This window comes from Thamnophis elegans, chromosome 3 (genome assembly GCF_009769535.1).
Source record: "Thamnophis elegans isolate rThaEle1 chromosome 3, rThaEle1.pri, whole genome shotgun sequence".
Taxonomy (NCBI): Eukaryota; Metazoa; Chordata; class Lepidosauria; order Squamata; family Colubridae; genus Thamnophis; species Thamnophis elegans.
Window position 1 is genome coordinate 77,400,192 of NC_045543.1, and position 18,571 is coordinate 77,418,762.

General features: G+C 37.0%; 1 protein-coding gene across 1 annotated transcript in view; it reads right to left on the reverse strand.

Annotated features, from left to right (window-relative positions):
• APBA1 (amyloid beta precursor protein binding family A member 1) overlaps positions 1-18,571 on the reverse strand; it is a 98,704-nt gene that overhangs the window by 34,537 nt on the left and 45,596 nt on the right. The window contains exons 2-3 of the mRNA XM_032212644.1: positions 11,436-12,640; positions 1,669-1,770 (exon numbers count right to left, since the gene is read on the reverse strand). Coding sequence (XP_032068535.1) covers positions 1,669-1,770; positions 11,436-12,587 — 1,254 coding nt within the window. The 5' untranslated portion in view covers positions 12,588-12,640. The remainder of the gene's footprint in view (positions 1-1,668; positions 1,771-11,435; positions 12,641-18,571) is intronic.

Sequence of the window (18,571 nt, forward strand, 5' to 3'; positions counted from 1 at the left end):
ATGTGCACAAACTTAACTGATATAAAAGGTTTGATTCATTCTGGCTACTGTTATTACTATAAGTCTAGATTTCTTCCAAAATAGAATGTATATGGTGAAAGGTTGAAATTTATGATCTTTGTAACAAAGAGCACTGTGTGCAATATTCTGATTAATCTTGCCTTAAGTATTTGGTTTTATACAAAAATGATTATATGATTCCTCTCGCCACCACCCTGAACCATTGGTCTTAGTTGTGTTAGGTTCTCTTACTGAAGGGAATGAAGAGTAAAACATGTCACATCTAACATTGGGCTATGATCCCACCCACTTTCTTCAGCCTGCCCTCCATGGTGGTCCCTGGCAGATTACTTTGAAAAAATGCAACTACCAACAGGAAGGTTCCCCACTCTGGCCTTAACACAGCAGATTGAGTGGGTGAAGAGACTCACCCATGAAATTCTGGATATTTCCTAAAAGATTGCTTCAACAGCTACCAGTTTAAGTTCTGGGATAGCTATTCTGTTTATTTCCCTTTCACAGCAAATATCATGGGGGGGGGAGGCGGGAAGGAAAAATTATTGAATTATGGTATTGAAGAAAAACTTGACTGGAGGCATCAGAGAACAGGTTCATATTGGAATTTTCATTCATGTCTGAATAAATGTTAATATATTAACCCCAAGGAATTTCATAAGTAATTATAGAAGTATGAATGATTTTCAGATGTGGCCACTACATTTATTCTTTTGATACTGAGTAAAAAAGTCATTGTTTTCAAACATAGAAAAATTTCGAGAGGCAAGTCTCCTATATGTTAGAAAAGTTAACACTTTCTATTAGTCTTTAGTGCCATATTCACAACTTATAATTATTATTTTTGCAAAAAGGAATTCAATAGTCCTGATAATATGAAATAAACATAATGAGAAATGTACATCTATTATTAATACTGTAGCATCTCTGTTTTAAAGACTCAGTTATTGTATTTGATTATATGGGGATATTAGGATTTTCGTCTTTTTGGTTAGAAATCTTTTCTGCTTCTAGGGCCCATATTTTGTAGCAGTATTCAACCTATAAGCAGATGAAGCAGAAATGACTTAATGAATCTGGTTTCAGCTGCTAGTTTTGTGTTTTCTCATACTTAGTACACAAGACTTGGTTCCAAAGAATCAAAATCTCTGCTGTCTTTAAAGAACAAAGAAAGACAATTATTTTTATTTGTTGTTTGGAGCAAATGCCTAACCTCTCCTATCACAACAAATATTAAAAATATTACAAAGAAAGCCGTTGTTAGTCTATTCATATAAAACCTGAGGAAAGCAAAGCAATGGCTACGTTTTGCCAGTGTGTAACTTTGCCAGTATATAACAAAGAGACATTGATTTAGGAAGTAGAGTTACACGAAAACATGATTTCTACTTAGATATTTTAAAGGATAATAAATAAATCTAACACCCCTTCAGGATTATTTAGTGACCTATTTTTATAAACCTGCCTGCTTGTTGGCAAACATAAAATTTATTGGCACTGCAGGTGGTGAAATCTTAAAATGTTTAAAATAGAGAAATACTATCCAAAATATCCAAAATAGCCATGTTTCCAGTTTGTGTAATGCAAAACATAAAATTAAACTTGGAAAATATTTCTAATAAATGCACTGATTTTAAGAACATTACACTCTACCTCCTTATTGGTGGGGGTTTCTGCTGTACCACAGACATCTTGATGATGTTGTATACTTGATGATTCAGCACCTTGAGGTGAAGAGGGATCAGGAGATGGAGACTACAGGATATACAAGGAAATAACATTCTGAGCAGGTAACATACAACATTTTACTATTTTGGTCTCAAGATTCAAAATTGGATTGAGGGTTCCAAAAAATAATAATAGTAAACTCAGTTAACCTAACTGAATTCCCACAACACTACCTTCACATTTATATTTGCTCATAAAAAAAAGTAAAACTGAGAATTACAAACTGCAATACTGAGCTTGAGCGGTACTTCGAATTTAAAGAAAGGGCTTCAAAGCATTTTTGCAAATCTTAAAGAAACTGCATTTTCTCTCCCAGAAATGGGAGAAAAGGAATGCATCGTGGCTCTACCCAGCTACAATACAATCCCCCAAAAGCCATGTTTGTTTTAAGCAGTTGTCGATACATCTAGAAGCCCAAGGTACTCCAAAGTACTCATTTCTCCCAATTCATATGGCTTCCACCTTGATGATATTCCAAAAAGTTCTGAAAACCTGGATTCTTTTCCAGGTCTGGGGACAGGATGATGTTTCGTTTGGTTTTTTTTTCTCCTGATGAAGTCCCTTGGCTGCTTTATTGTATTGTTCTAGTTTTTTTTATAATATAAAGGGTTCAGAATTGTTGACAGTCAGGCATCTTTTAAACCTATGTAAATAAGTAAATAATGTTTTCTCTTCAAAACCTGTATTATATATCAATTTCGGATAAATTGCAATATTTACCCATGATAGTTCCGGAAATCATCAGGTTTGTAAAATTAACATAAACAACCTACCCCATTATTGTTGTTTCATTCATCATATAGAGGTCCAAATGGTGGCCAATTCATTTTCAGATATATTTGAGAGTAAGGAGGCATCTCCCATCTTCTTTCTGCTCATCTTCCCTGCTCCTTCATACATGTTTTTCTTACATACTACACCGATTATATACCAAAGACTACAGTTGTCTGAATGTAATTCTGTTGCTGATACTAAGTTGCCAAGATCAGATCCATATACAAAATATAGGCAATTTGCACTGAATAAGTTACACATCAGACCAGTAAGCAGTGCCTCTGTTGAAAACTGTTGTTTTCTTGCAAGACCAACAAAAAATACCAGAGCAAATATTAACTTACTTACTACTTACAATATGCATTTCCTGTTTTATAAGTTATCATATGTAAATAATCATATCATATACATTAGGCAGAACAAAGTATATAATCTATATACTTTATTTATGACAAATATTTTTTTTACTGTAATGCAATCTTACTAACAATTTGTAATTATGCTAATAAAATCATTTCAATGAATACTACCCTGTACCCACTAATGTAGGGCTAAACCTTAATTAAATCAATAGGATTTAATCCTGAGTAAACATGCAGAGGGCAGCAGCATCTATCATTATTTATTCTATTTCTATAATTTACCTACCATGTTCCTAAGATACTCAGTGTCGTACATCCAGAAATTCTCCATTTTGATGTTGCTGTTCAACAATAATCCACTAGCAGATGGCAGCAAATTGCTTTTTCCAGTGGTATTATACGCTCAAGACTTGAAAATGAAGCCAGTAATAGGAGATGTTGCTGTGCTACCTATGTAGATTAACCTTCTCTGTTATTTAATAGCTGTAAGAAGGTCATTCTATTATACTATAGCAAAAAGCTCCTGCTCCATAAAAGGCTGTTAGTTCTTTTTATTTTATTGCTTTTCAGGAGCCTATATCTATCAAATTTAATCCTACTAGTGGCTTCCAAATAATAACAATACAGTAGAAAATACTATTATCAACATGTGAAATAAAAAAAGAATTTAGAATATTTTATTTAAATTGATTCATTATGAGTCATCTGATCATTGTCAAAGCAACCAGAAAGACAGATTTTCTCCATGGTTCTTTTAAAAACCAATGATAAATTTGAAAACTTTTCTACTGAGCATCTTTTAAAACACTGCAGAATTAAATACATATCAGCATAAATAAAATTGTTGTTTTAAATACTCATTTCAAATACATGATTTCAATTTCAAATATTCAATATTCATTTCAAATACATGATTTAAACATTAGTCCTTTGTACGCATGCAAAAGAAACAGCATGCTGATCTAATTTTTTATAATAAAAAATTGAAAGAGAGAGAGCTTCTGAATGTAAGACATACCATTTTACTGATACTGAACCAAGAATCAGTCTTAGATCAGAATGAGAAGAAAGAAGTGGGAAAAAATGACATGAAAATAAAATAAATGTAAGAAAAGAAACTCTGCTATAGGTATTCCCTACTTAACAATGGTAATTGGAATGATAATTTCAACATCACGTGACCATGTCGCTTAGCAACGGCAGACCTCATTGTTGAAAAGGAGGCCATTAAGACATTAAGTCACATGATCACAACTTCCAAGTTCCTAAAGGTTTCCCCATTGACTTTGCTCATAGGAAGTCAACAGAGAAGGTCACAACTGTGACTGTGTGACCACAAGACGTTGCAAAGTTTGGAAATCCAGATTGATTGCCAAGTGCCCAGATTGCAATCACATGACTGTGGGTGTGCAGTCATGGCCAGAAATTTGAGAACCGGTTGTAAATACTACTTCTGCCATCACAAGTTAAAATAGTCACTGAATGAGTGCACTCTTTGTAATATTATTTTCGAAAATCTAAGAGTAAGAGGTAAGGGTGTGCGTGTGCAAGAGAGAAAGGGAGAGAGAAAGAGGGAGAGGGAAGGTATGACTTGAACACAAATATCTGCAAATACAGTTTGAATACAGGATAACATATGCATCTGCAAAGAAATTATCCCAACTTTGTAGAAAAGTGTAACTATGTAATAAAGACTGTAACATATTCTACACTAGTCCCCATGCTCCTGAACAATAGACATCTTCTAGCATCTAAAGGTTGAAGACTGATGCATATATCCACACACACCAAGGCTCATGCCATGTAACAAAAGTATTAAATTCTTTTGAAAAATGATATTTTGTCAGTTTAAAAACCTAAATTAAAGGAAAGCCAAAAGTGATGTGACACAATTGTATTATTGTCTCCTTGCGGCTGCTATCATTTTCAAACCAAAATGTTGGTTTATTTCTTTTTTGTATTATTTATTTGTAATAGAAGCTGAATTAAGTTTGCAAATTAAAAGAAACTGAAGTAAGAGGCGGGGACAGTTAATAAATTAACAAAGGTCTGACTATTACAGCATTTAAAGTGTGCTATTTTAGGATGCGGGTGTTCATTGTATAATTTTAGGTATTAGCACTAAATAAAATACCCTACCATCAGCGTTCTGAAGTGCAATTCCAAACCCTTTTTTGTTTTTAGCAAATGCTGAGCACTTCCTCACATCCATATTGCTGGTCACAATCCTTTAGCCCCTTCCAGCACCTGAAACCTACTTAATTATTCAGTGCAACCTTCTCTATTCCCTTTATTAATAATAGATTGTCCCTGCTGTAGGAAAAAAAAAACAAACCCAGAAGCTTTACAAAATAACTTGAGCATCAGATTCAGAACTAAGCTAAAAATAGAATGAGCATTACCTCAACAAAGAGGTGAAGACACGTTATCTTAACAAAAAAGTTAAAACTCCAGTTCATCAAACCATATTACCCATGTGTATAATTTTCAAAACAACACGAAAACAAATCTGTGCTGTCTGAAGCTTGCAAACCAAGTAAAGGCTGTCACCAACTGTTCTTAAACATGGATGAGAGGTATTCACTGTACGAAGTTATTGCTCTGTTGGTCCCAAAAGAGAGGGCGCACAAGGCCCTTATTTGCTAAACATCTAACTACACAAAATGTAATTTCTTCTGAGGAAAGTATGTTAAAATAATATGTCTGTCAGGCCTGCAGCCATCTTTGCTTTTGGATCTTTGGCCTGTCACACTGTCTATTATTCCACTATGCATTTTTTATGGGAAATTATATGGGAAAATGGGAGGGGGGACTGTACAGAGTTAGATGATATGTAGCCATAACAAAATTCTTTCTAGAAAGCCAAGGTCATCCTTTGACTTCACACCTCTGCACCTGACCGGAACTGGATGGGTGGAACTGCCAGCATGGCAGTGGAAGATTGGACCATGTGATGGACTTGTGGGTGTGGGGGCAAGATCTTGAACTTTCAATTGAGTGGGGAAAACTGGGAAGCTTTAAGATTCGAGTTTTCCCAGATGTGCCAATATGGCTCTCTTAATAAACTGGAACTTTGAGCGACTTTGCCTTGGACTCCGATTAACTTTTGGATGCTATTTGGAACCCTGACATTAACCCGAATCGACAATGTATTAAGGCTAATGGTTTCTAAACAGTGGTAACAGTAATGGTTACTAAGTGAAACCTGCCTCTGATCAGAAAAATTGTGAGAGTCCAATATGTCATTATCACAGACAATCTGTAATTTCACAAATGTTCTAGCCACTTCTTTTGGAAGAACAGAACCTGGCATTCAGAAGTCTGAAATACTCAATCTGTGGTCACTAGGGAGCCCAAGAACCTATTCCTTGAGACCTGCACAGCTCCTGATCTTCCCTCCCGATGTTCAAAATTACATTGCTTTTTAACTGGGTGACCTACATGCAGTAAAGTGCTAAATCTTCCGCACTATTTTTATTTTTAAAAATATAAGACTTTGGAGTCTTAAATACATTCTTAGGAAAGCAAAATACAGGATGCATTCATTTTGCCTGCATTTTCTTAGGAAGTTTGCTTTTGTTTGTGTACTATGAGTACATTTTGTTTGTTTGTTAATTAAATTTTAATATGTGGACATACAGAATGAGTGCTTTGCCTGACTACATACAAATAACATAGTTTTCTTCTATCAAATGTACATTGCATACTTAGTGGGAGCAAGAAAATATGCAATATAACATATGGGGCTGCAACCTCGTTTTTGGCTTGTATGTTGAGTTCTTGATGCAAGCTACATCACTCTGAGCCAAATTGGTACATCTTTTAAAGAGTGGTATAAAACATAAGGTGTATCAGCATTGATGTATATTCCAAAATATTTTATGAAATCCCGCAAATAATACTAGCAGATTAATAAATTGTAGCAATAAGGGGGAAAAACATCACTATTTCTGCACCCTTATTGCATAATGGTGATGGCTGTATGACTGCCCTGTTTAGGATGTCCCACTTCCTATTGGGGTTCTTGGGCCACAGGATCTTCTCCAACGCTATGTTGAAGAACATTCATGGTATCTGATAGGAAATGTCATTCAGATTACCTTGGAGTTGGACCCTAACAGGCAAATCATAATGAGTTGCCCAAGGAAGAATCTTGGAATGTTATCTGGACTGAGTTTGATTCTTATTCCCAAGAAAGTGAGCAATGTGCTCTTTCCTGTTAGTCCAACCCTCTGTTTGTTAGATCCTGGCTTTCCTGGGTTATTAAAACAATCTAGGAGATGATGATGATGGGATGGCTTCAGCTGGTGGTTTGAGCCTTTTTGAGAGAGACAGTGGTCCCACCAGCCTTGAAGGAGATAGCAATAAATCCCTTCCTCAAGGGATTACTACTGGATAATTGTTGAAGAATTATCTTTGTTGGAAAACTATCAGCCAGTTTCAAATTTTCCTTTTCTCATGGAGACAGTGGAAAAGGTAGTTGAATGACAGCTGCAAAGGATCTTGGGGGATCTTGAATTGTTACCTGGAGTGCTTTCAATCTGGCACAAGGTCAAGATAGAGTGCAAAGATAAGACTAGTCATGCTTGCTGATGATTCTTGTGGATTCTTCGGGATAGGAGTGGTGCATCCATCCTAGGGCTCCTTGATATTTCAGCAGCTTTCAATACTTCAACCATATTATCCTTCTGGACTGGCTACAGGAATTAAGAGCTCAAGGCGCTGTGCTCCAGTGGTTCACCTCCTTCTGCAATGCTCAGTTCCAGTCAGTATAGACACAGGGGAAGAGATGGCCCTTCATGTGTGGGGTGTCTCAGGGCTTGTCATTTCTCCCCTGTCCTGTTCAATATCTACCTGAAAGCACTTGATGAGGTCATCTGGGAGTTTGAGATACAGTATCTTCACTATGCTGATAGTACCCAACTTTACATCTGCATCCTGAATGATATAGGTGAAGCTATCAATGCACTGATTCAGTATCTACAGGCTGTTTGGTTCTGGATGGGGCGGGGGGGGGGAACAGAGTTTGGCTTAATCCTAACAAGGCTGCAACTGTTTAGACCTCCTGTTTTGGGGATGTCACCATCTTTGGTCTTGGATGAGCTCCACTTCCACAGCCAAGACTGATGTGCAGTCTTAGGGTTCCTTCTGAATTTGCAGCTACTGCTCAAGGAGCAGGTGGCAGCTGTGGCCTTTGCATACCAGTTGCACCCTTTCCTTGATCAGGAGGCCCTTCAGGTAGTCATTCATGGTCATCTTATAATTAGATTGTAACACATCTAATAGTGGCTGCTCTTGAAAACCACCCAGAAGCTGCAACTGGTTCAAAATGCAGTGTTGTGTGCAGTAATTAGTGTCTCTCAGTGTGCCTAGATTTCACCACTGCTATGCAAGTTGTATTGGTTGTCAGTTGGCTTCTGAGTACAATTCAAGATCTGATTATTACGTATAAATCTCGGTATGGGATGTGGTCTGGACCAGAGGTGGGTTGATGCCTGTTTGGCCCGGTTCAGATGAACCAGTAGTGGAATTCAGGCCTGGGTCACAGAACTGGTAACAAACCGGTTCTCCAGTGTCTTCTGCTGTTGCTGGCATGGTTCTGCGCATGTACAGAGCAATTTTTAATAAAATACGGAAGCTACGTGCGGCCGGCGTGTATGCAAAGGAAGCAAGCAGCGCTTGTGCAAAGTGTGCATGCAGCGAACCAGTACTGACCGATTCAGGAGCCCACTCCTGGTCTGGATATATGAGGGGTTTGGAAATAGATAGATATTTAGATAAAGAGATAAGGCCCCTAGCTAGAGAAAAGTACAGGAAAAGCTGAATCAACAAATAACTTTTGGGGAAATCCTGCAGATAATCAATCAATTAAGATTAGGAACAATGTAAATTGCTTAAGTTTGTGTAATGGTAAGAAGCTGAGTTCAATGTAGAGATTTTGCTGCCTTTTTTTTTCTCTTTTCCTTCTTTTTTCTTTTCCTTTTATTCTTTCTTTATTATTATTATTTTTTTCCTCCAACTTACTCGGTGTTAATACATTTTGAAATCCTGCAGGTAATTAATTAATTAATTAATTAAGATTAGGAACAATGTAAACTGCTTAAGTTTGTGTAATGGTAAGAAGCTGAGTTCAATGCAGAGATTTTACTGACTTTTTTTTTCTTCTCTTTCTTTTTTCTTTTCCCTTTTTTTCTTTTTTCTTTATTATTGGAGGTCGAATTGGAGTTTATTTGATATGAAAAGTATATTAATGGTTGTAAAATTGCTATTTGTATACTTTGTTCGGAACATGAATAAGGGCATATTCAGGGAATTTGTAGGAGATCTAAGTAAAGTATATATGAGAAGAGTACTGATGAATATAAAAATGTATATATATGTGTGTATATATATATATATATATATATATATATATATGTATATGTATATGTATATGCATATGTATATGTATATGTATATGTATATGTATATGTATGTATGTATATATGTATGTATATATGTGTGTGTGTGTGTGTGTGTGTATATATATACATGGACACAAACAAAGGCAAAAACGAAAAGAGTTGGAAGAGGAAACCAAAAGAAAAATTTGAAATGTATCTAAATTGTGTTATAGAGGAAGGAGGCACAAAGGGGACAAAATTAAGGCTTTGGAAATAGATAGATATTTAGATAAAGAGATAAGGCCCCTAGCTAGAGAAGAGTACAGGAAAAGCTGAATCAACAAATAACTTCTGGGGAAATCCTGCAGGTAATCAATTAATTAAGATTAGGAACAATGTAAACTGCTTAGGTTTGTGTAATGGTAAGAAGCTGAGTTCAATGTAGAGATTTTAGACTGTGTTTGATAAAAAGCTATACCGTGTACGGGCTCTGGGAAGTCGGAAGGGGGGAAGGGAGGTGGGGTCATAGGGGGGTGGGGGGAAATATAATTTGTGCCAGTTTTTAAAACAACATGATTGCACTTGTATACTGTTGCTTTTTTTTTAAATTTTAGTATAAAAATAAGAAGCTGAATATATCGATGGATAGTAGAAATACAGCGAAGTGAGGAGCAGAGGGAAAGAAGAGGGAGGGGCAGAGAGGGAGGGAGAGAGGAATGGAAGGAGGGTGAGATGGAAGGGAGGAGGAGAAAGGAGTGTTAGAGGGGGAGGGGAAGTAGGAGAGGGGAATGTTGGAGGGGAGAAAGGAAAGTTGGAGGGGGGAGAAAGAAAGGGTGTATGGAGGGTTGAAGTGCTATATTGGTTTTGTATTTTGGGGAATACAAGGAGGGCTGTGTCTATTGCTCAATGTTATATGGCCTCAATCATGCACAGTATATACGTGACTGTATGAAATGAAAATGAAATAAAACATTTGAAATACAAAAAAAAAAAAAAAAACGATATATGAGAGACTGTTGGTCTCGAACTGTTTCTGCCTGTCCAGGATATTCCAGAAAAATGAATGTCTCCAGGTCCCCTCCATTAAACACTGCCATCTAGAAGTGTGTCTTCTCTGTTGCTGCCCCATCCTCTACAACAGCATCGCTTCCAGACATTACAGCGGCATCCACTCTGGAGTTCCAGAATGCTTTGTAAACTTGCTTTTGATTCCAGGCTACAGGTTTCTATTTATTATTTGTTAAATGCCCCTGTTTTGCTGTTTTTCTTATATATTAAGTTGTGGGTCATTGGTGCTCTCTGAGTTTGGGTATTTTCTTGTAGACGTTTCATTACCAAACTATACAGTAACATCACTGAAGTGTCGGCAAGAAAACAATCAAGCTCAGAGAGCACCTAGGATCCCACAGTTCAACCCTGAGTATAAATATTTTCTTCTACCAGTGTATTACATTATTTTAGTTTGAGCTGTCTGCTTGATTCAATGTTTTTATCTGTTTTCATATTTTTTCTTGCTTTATACGATATCCAGAGGCCACTGGAGTTGGGCACCCAATAAATTAAAATAAACAAACAAATCAATTCTACCAAAATTTATTATGTGTACCTTTCTGGTATTAAATTTGCATAGAAATTTTAAAAACCTGGCACTTTAGCATGCCAAACATAAAAATACCATAATGGGGAATTGAGGCTACTGTACTGAAAGCAAGAAAAATTTGTAAAAAATAAGTATTGTCAAAAGAACTATGGAATAATGTGGCTTATGGCAGGAAAACATCTGCTATATGGATGATTTAAAAGGTCATCATATTTCAAAAGGGCTAACAGCACAGCAACACACTATTGATAACAAAAACAAAATTCATTAGCACAGGTGCTTAGAATTCTTTTCCAGAAAGTTCATGTTTTATGCAAGCCATCTTAACTTTTTTCCTCCTTTTTGTTTGATATACAACAAAGATCAAAAGATAGCCAAGAGGAAGTTCATATATTAATAATTATAATTTTAAAGCACATTTTTAAAAAGAGCAGAGATCTTTATTGTACGTAACATGATGTTTCCAAAGCAAATAAAAAAACCTACAACCAACCTGCCATAGATATCAAGTAATAATTTAATGAAAATTCTGGCCTTTGCTTTCAAAGTGCAATTCAAAATTGGTATACTCACATCTCCCTCTAGTGGTCTTTGATCCTCGCCATCCCTGGTCGGGCTGATATCCTGTCTCATCACCCAGATGGGTTCTTTGGGTTCGTCAGGAGTATATGGAGAACGAATAGTCTTTGTTTTCACTTCTTCAATAGCTTCCTTAATGTCTTTAATTGCCAGTGATATGGCATCCCTTTTTTCCTTGCTATATCTTTGCACTGATTCACCTGCATTAACAGCTGTTCTAGAGTTGTTTGAAACCTGATTGCTGCCTTTATGGCGCATGTTAGCAGGAACATTAGTGTCCACATTTTGTTCTGCTTCTGGCATCTCTTCAGCAGCTTTGTCCAGGCTCTGAGAACTCATGCTTTGTTTGACTTCAGCTACTATTTGGTCTATATCTTCCTCTTGTTCATAACTGTCCATACGAGGATACGGGGCAAATTCTGCTTCCTTTTCAGGACTGTCGGATTCCCCATCGGAGCGCTCATCATAGTGGTGAAGGCGTGCACCCAAAGCTTCCTTTCGATAGTTGTCAGCTTCTTCCCTCTCTTGCTCATACAGTCTAAGACCTTCCTGCACATCAAGGTCAGGGGTGTCACCTATCTCTTCATACACATGTTCCTGCAGTCCATAATCAGCATAGGGCTCTGCATACTGCTCATCTTCCCCTCGATGGAAGAGCCTGTGAGTGTACACGTACCCAGAATACGCTGCATTCATGGCTTCCTCATGCTCAATGGAATGAAAGTGCAAGTGGTTGGGAAGAGTTCGGTTATGAATGGTTTCAGCGTGCTCTGCCTCAGCATTTTCAGTGTACTCTTCTGCTTCAGGTCGATACTGCACCCCATAGGCACTCTCATCCTCATTCTCGAGTACTCTGTCACCTTCATAGCTGTCTTCTGCTATGGCTATGACATCTCCTTCAGCAGTGTCAGTATGATAATGGAAGCCACTTTCAGTGCTGGCTGACCGTGCTAATGTGCTTTCCTCTTCTTGCCTAGAAGGTCGTTCATGGCTGCCATTGGCACATCTTGGGTAATGAATGGCATACTGTTGCTGTTCTTCTTCTACTTCAGAATGTTCTAGGTCTGCCTCTACAGATTCATTCACTTCTCTATTTCCTAGTTCATCACTGACCTCTCCTTCAGGTGGTCCTTCAAAATGGTTCATGGCAGGTTCTACTAGGTATTTCACCTATTCTACTGACATTTTGTGTGTTGAGGCTGTAAAGAAGTTACAAAAAGAACACTTTATTACATACAAAAAAGAGAGATATTTTAAAACCCACTTCAGCTACTATAAAAAGTAGGCAATTAGTTTGCATTTCCACTTTTGCAAAAAAAAAAGGCTCATAAATAAGAATTCTCTACAACTGGAATGGCAAAAATCAATAGTTGCCATAAGCAGAAATCACTAATAACAATTGAGAGAATGAATGGAATAGGACGACTAAGTGTCTAACAGAACAGAATAGGCAGATTGATTAGACAGACAGCATGAAAAATATCAAGAAAAGAAATCATTGCAAATAGGAAAGAAAGAGGATACAAAATAACTACATAGAAAAAGGTAATATAAAATATGTGCAGGTGAAATTCTTGTTTGTATATACTTGTAGCTATTTAGATATACTTGCCAAAAGCCACATTTCAAAAAAGAGGCAAGGATAGGCGAAAATGAATCAATATTCATTTAATTAATAATTACTGATTAAAATGAATTGCTTTTTAAATAAAATAATACATTCATAAAATTACTTAGTCCTGTATCTGCACTTTTCCCAACAGAACATACGAGAGGAAACATATTTCCCCCCAGGAAGGTCAGGGGGAAAAAAGAAAAATCCAGAATGGAGATAAGCCATGAGAAGGGAAGGAAAAGGGAGCAAAATAAAAATAGTTGGAGCTGAAGCAAGGGAAAGAGGTATCTAAACAGGAAAGAAAAAGAGAGAGAGAGAGAAGTCCTACTTAGTCATTTAAAATAAAGGTTAAAATCAGCAGGCAAGCAACCCCTGCCAAGTGATAGCAAAACTTCAAAGACACAATTTTTATCCATGCTTTTCAGTCTAACCTTTATCTGCCTCCACTCCTTTATTTTTAACAGTACCCTATATTCTTGTCACCTAAATGCAAAATGACCCCCTCATCCATTTCACAGTAAAGGTTGGTAGGGGATCCCAGGAAAAGACATTTGATTTGTGCTCGCTTCGACAGCACATATATTAAAACTGGAACGACACAGAAAAGACATTTAAAGACTTGCACACCGGTGTTATGGAAAGTGGCAGAAATATATTTTATATTGCAAAGCTTTGTGAAATTTTTGATATGCAACATTATAAATAAGGACAGTTCTAGAGCCTGAACCATGATCAAACTATGCACTAAAATAACATATAAATTGTAGTCACGGTCTATTGCAATTTTTTAAAAAAGTATTCCCAAATAACTTTGAAATTTGTCACATCGATAAATATTTAACACATAGAATTAACGCAAAGCCACAAATCTCCTGAATTTAACAATGAGTGGCATAAATAACATGTTGCTCTTTCCGCTAAGCCCACTGACTGCAGTGCTGGGGAGACAATTTCATTACTACTCATTACTGGAATTGCTTGCACACATTATTTTAAGGCTTCACTGCTAAATCAAGAGATGGCAATTAGCTCTCTCTAAGCAGTGGCCAGGACAATGAAGATAACTAAACTAAACTAAACAAAAAGACCCCATCCCCACAGCCTTCCTCTCCCCCTCCTACTTCGCATTTTCAACTTTCATAGAGAGGTTCTAGATAGATTCAACTTTCTAGATGCATTCAAAATGGAGGCAAGGAGTGTGAAAGAATGAGCCAGATAAGCTTACACCCACCATTCAAGATCTGGGAACTTCACACCTCTAAAAAATGGAATGGCCCTTGGAATACATATCACACAGATCTTGTCATCAGAGGGGTTCAAGCCATCTTAGAAGCAGGATATTCATTCCAATGGAGAAACAAGTTAATCAAGCAGGAGAATTAACCCTACCAGGCAGTGGTGGGTTCCTACTTGTTCAGCTGAACCAGTAGTGGTTTGGCAGCCCGGGTCATGGAACTGGCAGTAACCCAGGCTTGCTAGGCCCCCAAACTGGTTCTCCGGGTGGCACCATAGGCACCTGCATCTTGTTTTTTGCTTCTGCGCATGTGCAGAGCAATTTTTATTGCACTGTGCATGCACACGCGAAGCACCCATGAGCGAACTGGCAGTAGTGACTGCCGGAACCCACTCCTGCTACCAGGACTATAAGAGATAAAGATTTAGTAGACAAAAGCAAGAGGCAGTTGAAGATCATTCCCATCTGAATTGCTACAGCTACAGCAATTCTTGTATTAGCCCGATGTCCAATCGGGATATAAGTTTTTCCTCAGATAAGAGTTCCAAAATTACCTTCCAGTCAAGCTATGTATAGAAGAGGATATGACATTATGATCAGAGTCTGTTCATTCATGTATGCTAGCAGGATTAAAGATGAAATGGTCCTTCAAATCTTTTAGTAAAACAAAGGGTAAGGAAAAACTAACAAAACAAAACAAAATGCTCTAATGTGTGAATGAGGCATGATCTCTTCTTCCTTCACCAGTAATTTTATTTTGATCCCATAAGCATGCACACTCAAGGAACATTGTGTAAAAAAACAATCATGAGGACTGCCTGAATTTATGTTGTAACAAAGCAGAGGCTAGATTTTTTTCAGCCATTCTTACTTGAAAGAATAATTAATTAAGGCTAACCATGGCAGGGGGCAAATAAAAAAAAGTCAAGATAAAAAATTGCGTAACTAAAACCCTTCTGCTGCTACCTATAGGGTAGGACTTCGATCACACGAATGACCATGCAAGCCACCATCTTGATCACATACTGTTACTGTTGGATCTTAAAAAGCCAAGCAGCATTTCCCCCCTTTTTTTTGTTTGACTGGGTTTTGGATGTTGTGTCTTAGAATTTAATTTCAGATAAAAACTAGTCTACACGGGATTAAGTTTTTATCTAAGTAACAATTGGGAAATAGTAATTGGAGGGGAGGGGGGGAAGAGAGAAATTTTAATCTTAATATTGATATTAAGAAAGGTTAATCAGAATTCTTCCACTCTTTTGATCAGGATTGTTAGTGGCAGGGGCAGGAGTGGGGAATTAAAACCTTTTTATAATTGCCAGCAACCTTAATCAAGATGAACTTCTGTTATTAAGAAAGCTATCTCAAAACCTAGCCAGCAGATAATAAGGTTGTATAGATTAATCAAATATTATTCATGGTGTAAGGCAGTACTCCCAAACCTGGGTAAATCACCCCAATTTGGGTAAAAGTAATTTTTAGGTAATGACACATGAATCTATTATAATAGATAGATAATTATCCAATCACAATAGGGACATTTAAATAAAGATTTTCTGATAAGCGGAAAAAAGAACTTTCTGATAAATGGTTTCAGGTAATGAAAGAAAATGTTTGGGAAGCAGTGGTCTAAAGGAGCCAGAAGCTGTCCCATTTACTAGAGTTAATGTCTTCAAACATTACCACTACTTCTCCAGGACCTCAAGACACTTCCATCTATCTTTCTAAATGCGCTTTGGGTAAATTAGAGTGGGAAATTGCCCAAAGGGCCTGAAATTTGCATTGCAGTTGATCAGGCATTTTGCACGCAAAAGACTGGCTCCAGTGGTCAAGGTTCAATTTGTTATTCAAAGAGTGGCCTACTTTATGCAGTGACCATAGGATACTTTACATACAGATTGCAATTTTTTTAAATTAGGGAGTGGGTTTTTATATTTTTAAAATCTTTTTTGTATTTTAACACTGAGAGAGGGGGGGGAATCTTCCTACATTAACTGCACAGCCTTACACAAGAAAAACACATAATCAGAAGATTTATGTTTATTTATTATTTATTAAAATATCTGCATGCCGCCGCAATAAAAAAATGACTTGGTAGCACATATAAAAGATGCAATACAATATATAGTAAAGCAAAACACATATAAATATTAAAAACAGAATAGCACAATAAAAAGAGAAAGAGAATAAAAGATAGCAACAAGAAGTCAGGGGAAAGCTCTCCAAAAAGTTCAATCTTTAGAATCTTGTGGAAAACCAGCAAATACAGAACCAGCCTGATCACCACAGGGAAGCTGACAATATTGGTGCTGTAATAATAATAATAAAAGTTCCCTTTATTTTGTGGATTTTGTAGTAGTTTCTCCCTGCTAGATTCAATTTGGCAGGTTGAAATTGGCATGTGCTAAGCCATGAAGGGCATTATAGATGTAAAAAAACCAGAACTAGATTGAATCCAGAAATCAACTGTTAACCAATGCAGTGCAGGGGCAGCTGCATTTTGAACCAACCAAAGTTTCCAAATATTCTTTAAGGTCAAACCCCAATAGAGCACATTACAGTAGCCTAGGTGGGTGACGGTTAAGGGCATGAGTAACTTGCCAGCAACAGAAACATCAGCTGATGTTGGGCACAATCCCATTTGGCAATGGTTTTTACCTGTTCATCTAGAACAGGGGTGTCAAACTCACGCGCTAGCCACCCCACCCCCATTTAATGAAGGGGGGAGAGTCTTTTTTTGTCATATGACAATGTGACATCACGAGTTTGACACCCGCGATCTAGACCAACTCCAATTATTCCTTATTTTATAGGAACCAAAAAGCAGATTTGCCAAGGCAGAAAAAATTAAAGATGTAGTGTGATTGTTTGTAGGTGTGTTCCTCCCTACACAGGTTTGGACTCATTCCTAACTTGGCTGATTACAATGAGAGATGAGCATGCCAATGTAGCCAGAATGCAAAGAGATTCTCATTTTATAGCAATAAAATGTATGGGGGTGTTTATTTTCAAAATGGGGCAAAAAGAAGTTATTTCAAAGAGGAGGTGGTATCACCTTTATTATTTTCTTTTTCTGTACTTGTAAAGAACCTGAGCATATGTGTCTTTATGAACATTTCTCATTGTACAAGTTTTAGGGTTTGAAATAGTTAATTCAATCTATCATGCCACATCAGATTTACCTTGAAGTCACCTTCCAATTTAATTCAAGCAGTGAGTGGTTTTCTGTTGGTTGAATTAACTGATCAGAGACAGCTGAGTACACAGTCTGCTTGTTTCCTAAATACAATTAAAACCCTAACGAAGAATGGCACTCTGGATTTAGATCTCAAAACAGAAAGAACCATGAATTTCTAAATAGGCCATGACCAAACTGGGACAAGGGTTCTTCTTCTTCTATAGAGATATGCTCATTTTCCCCATTTCAAATATACCATATGCATATATACATATTGATTATAACCAGAGGGATGGAAGAGCAAGTCAATGAAAATGGAACGTTTTATTAGACACTAGCCAAATTAGCAACATAATGGACAATTAAAAGTAGCAGCTTTTTTGGGGGGGGGGAATATAAGCAAGATACACTTAAAATGTGTTTGTTTCTTTTCTCTCTAGTCAAGAAAATGAATTTATTAGAATGCTTTTGAAAAACATACCAAGAATTTATAAACAACATTTTTTCATGAGCAAGGGAAGGAGGAAAGAGCAAGCCAATTTTGTGTTACCAGCAATATGGAAATTATATTTGTCATTTCTTTCCATTTACTGAAGCATAAAAGTATTCTATAAAATCTACTACCTATAACTTGCTGTTCTCAATTTAGGCAAATAAGCCTTTTCCTTCTCTCTTTAAAAACAGTAGCAAACAAAACAGTAGCTGTCAAAAAAAAGGGGGGGGGAGACTGATTCTCGGTATTTTCTTTATAGTCTGACCAGTGCTGCTAAGACATCTACTTGTCAGAATCTTGGATAGATTTTGGCCTCTGCCTCCCTTCCCCGCAAAAGAAAACAAACTAATTGCTGAATATTCCAGGACAGAAGTTCAAGATAAAAAAATGACCAAATTACCCCCATGTAGAAAAATGAAGGTTGACAGATTTTAGCTTTCCTGAAAGGACAATTGAATTATAATTATTTATGAACAACATAATATACAAAACAATTATAGCTCCCAAATCTATTAGCAGTGGATAGAGACAGGGAAAATAGTTCTGAAGTTGGCAGTTGGTCTTACCCGAACTGCGATTTTAGGAGTTGGGGCTGGATGGTCCAGTAGTG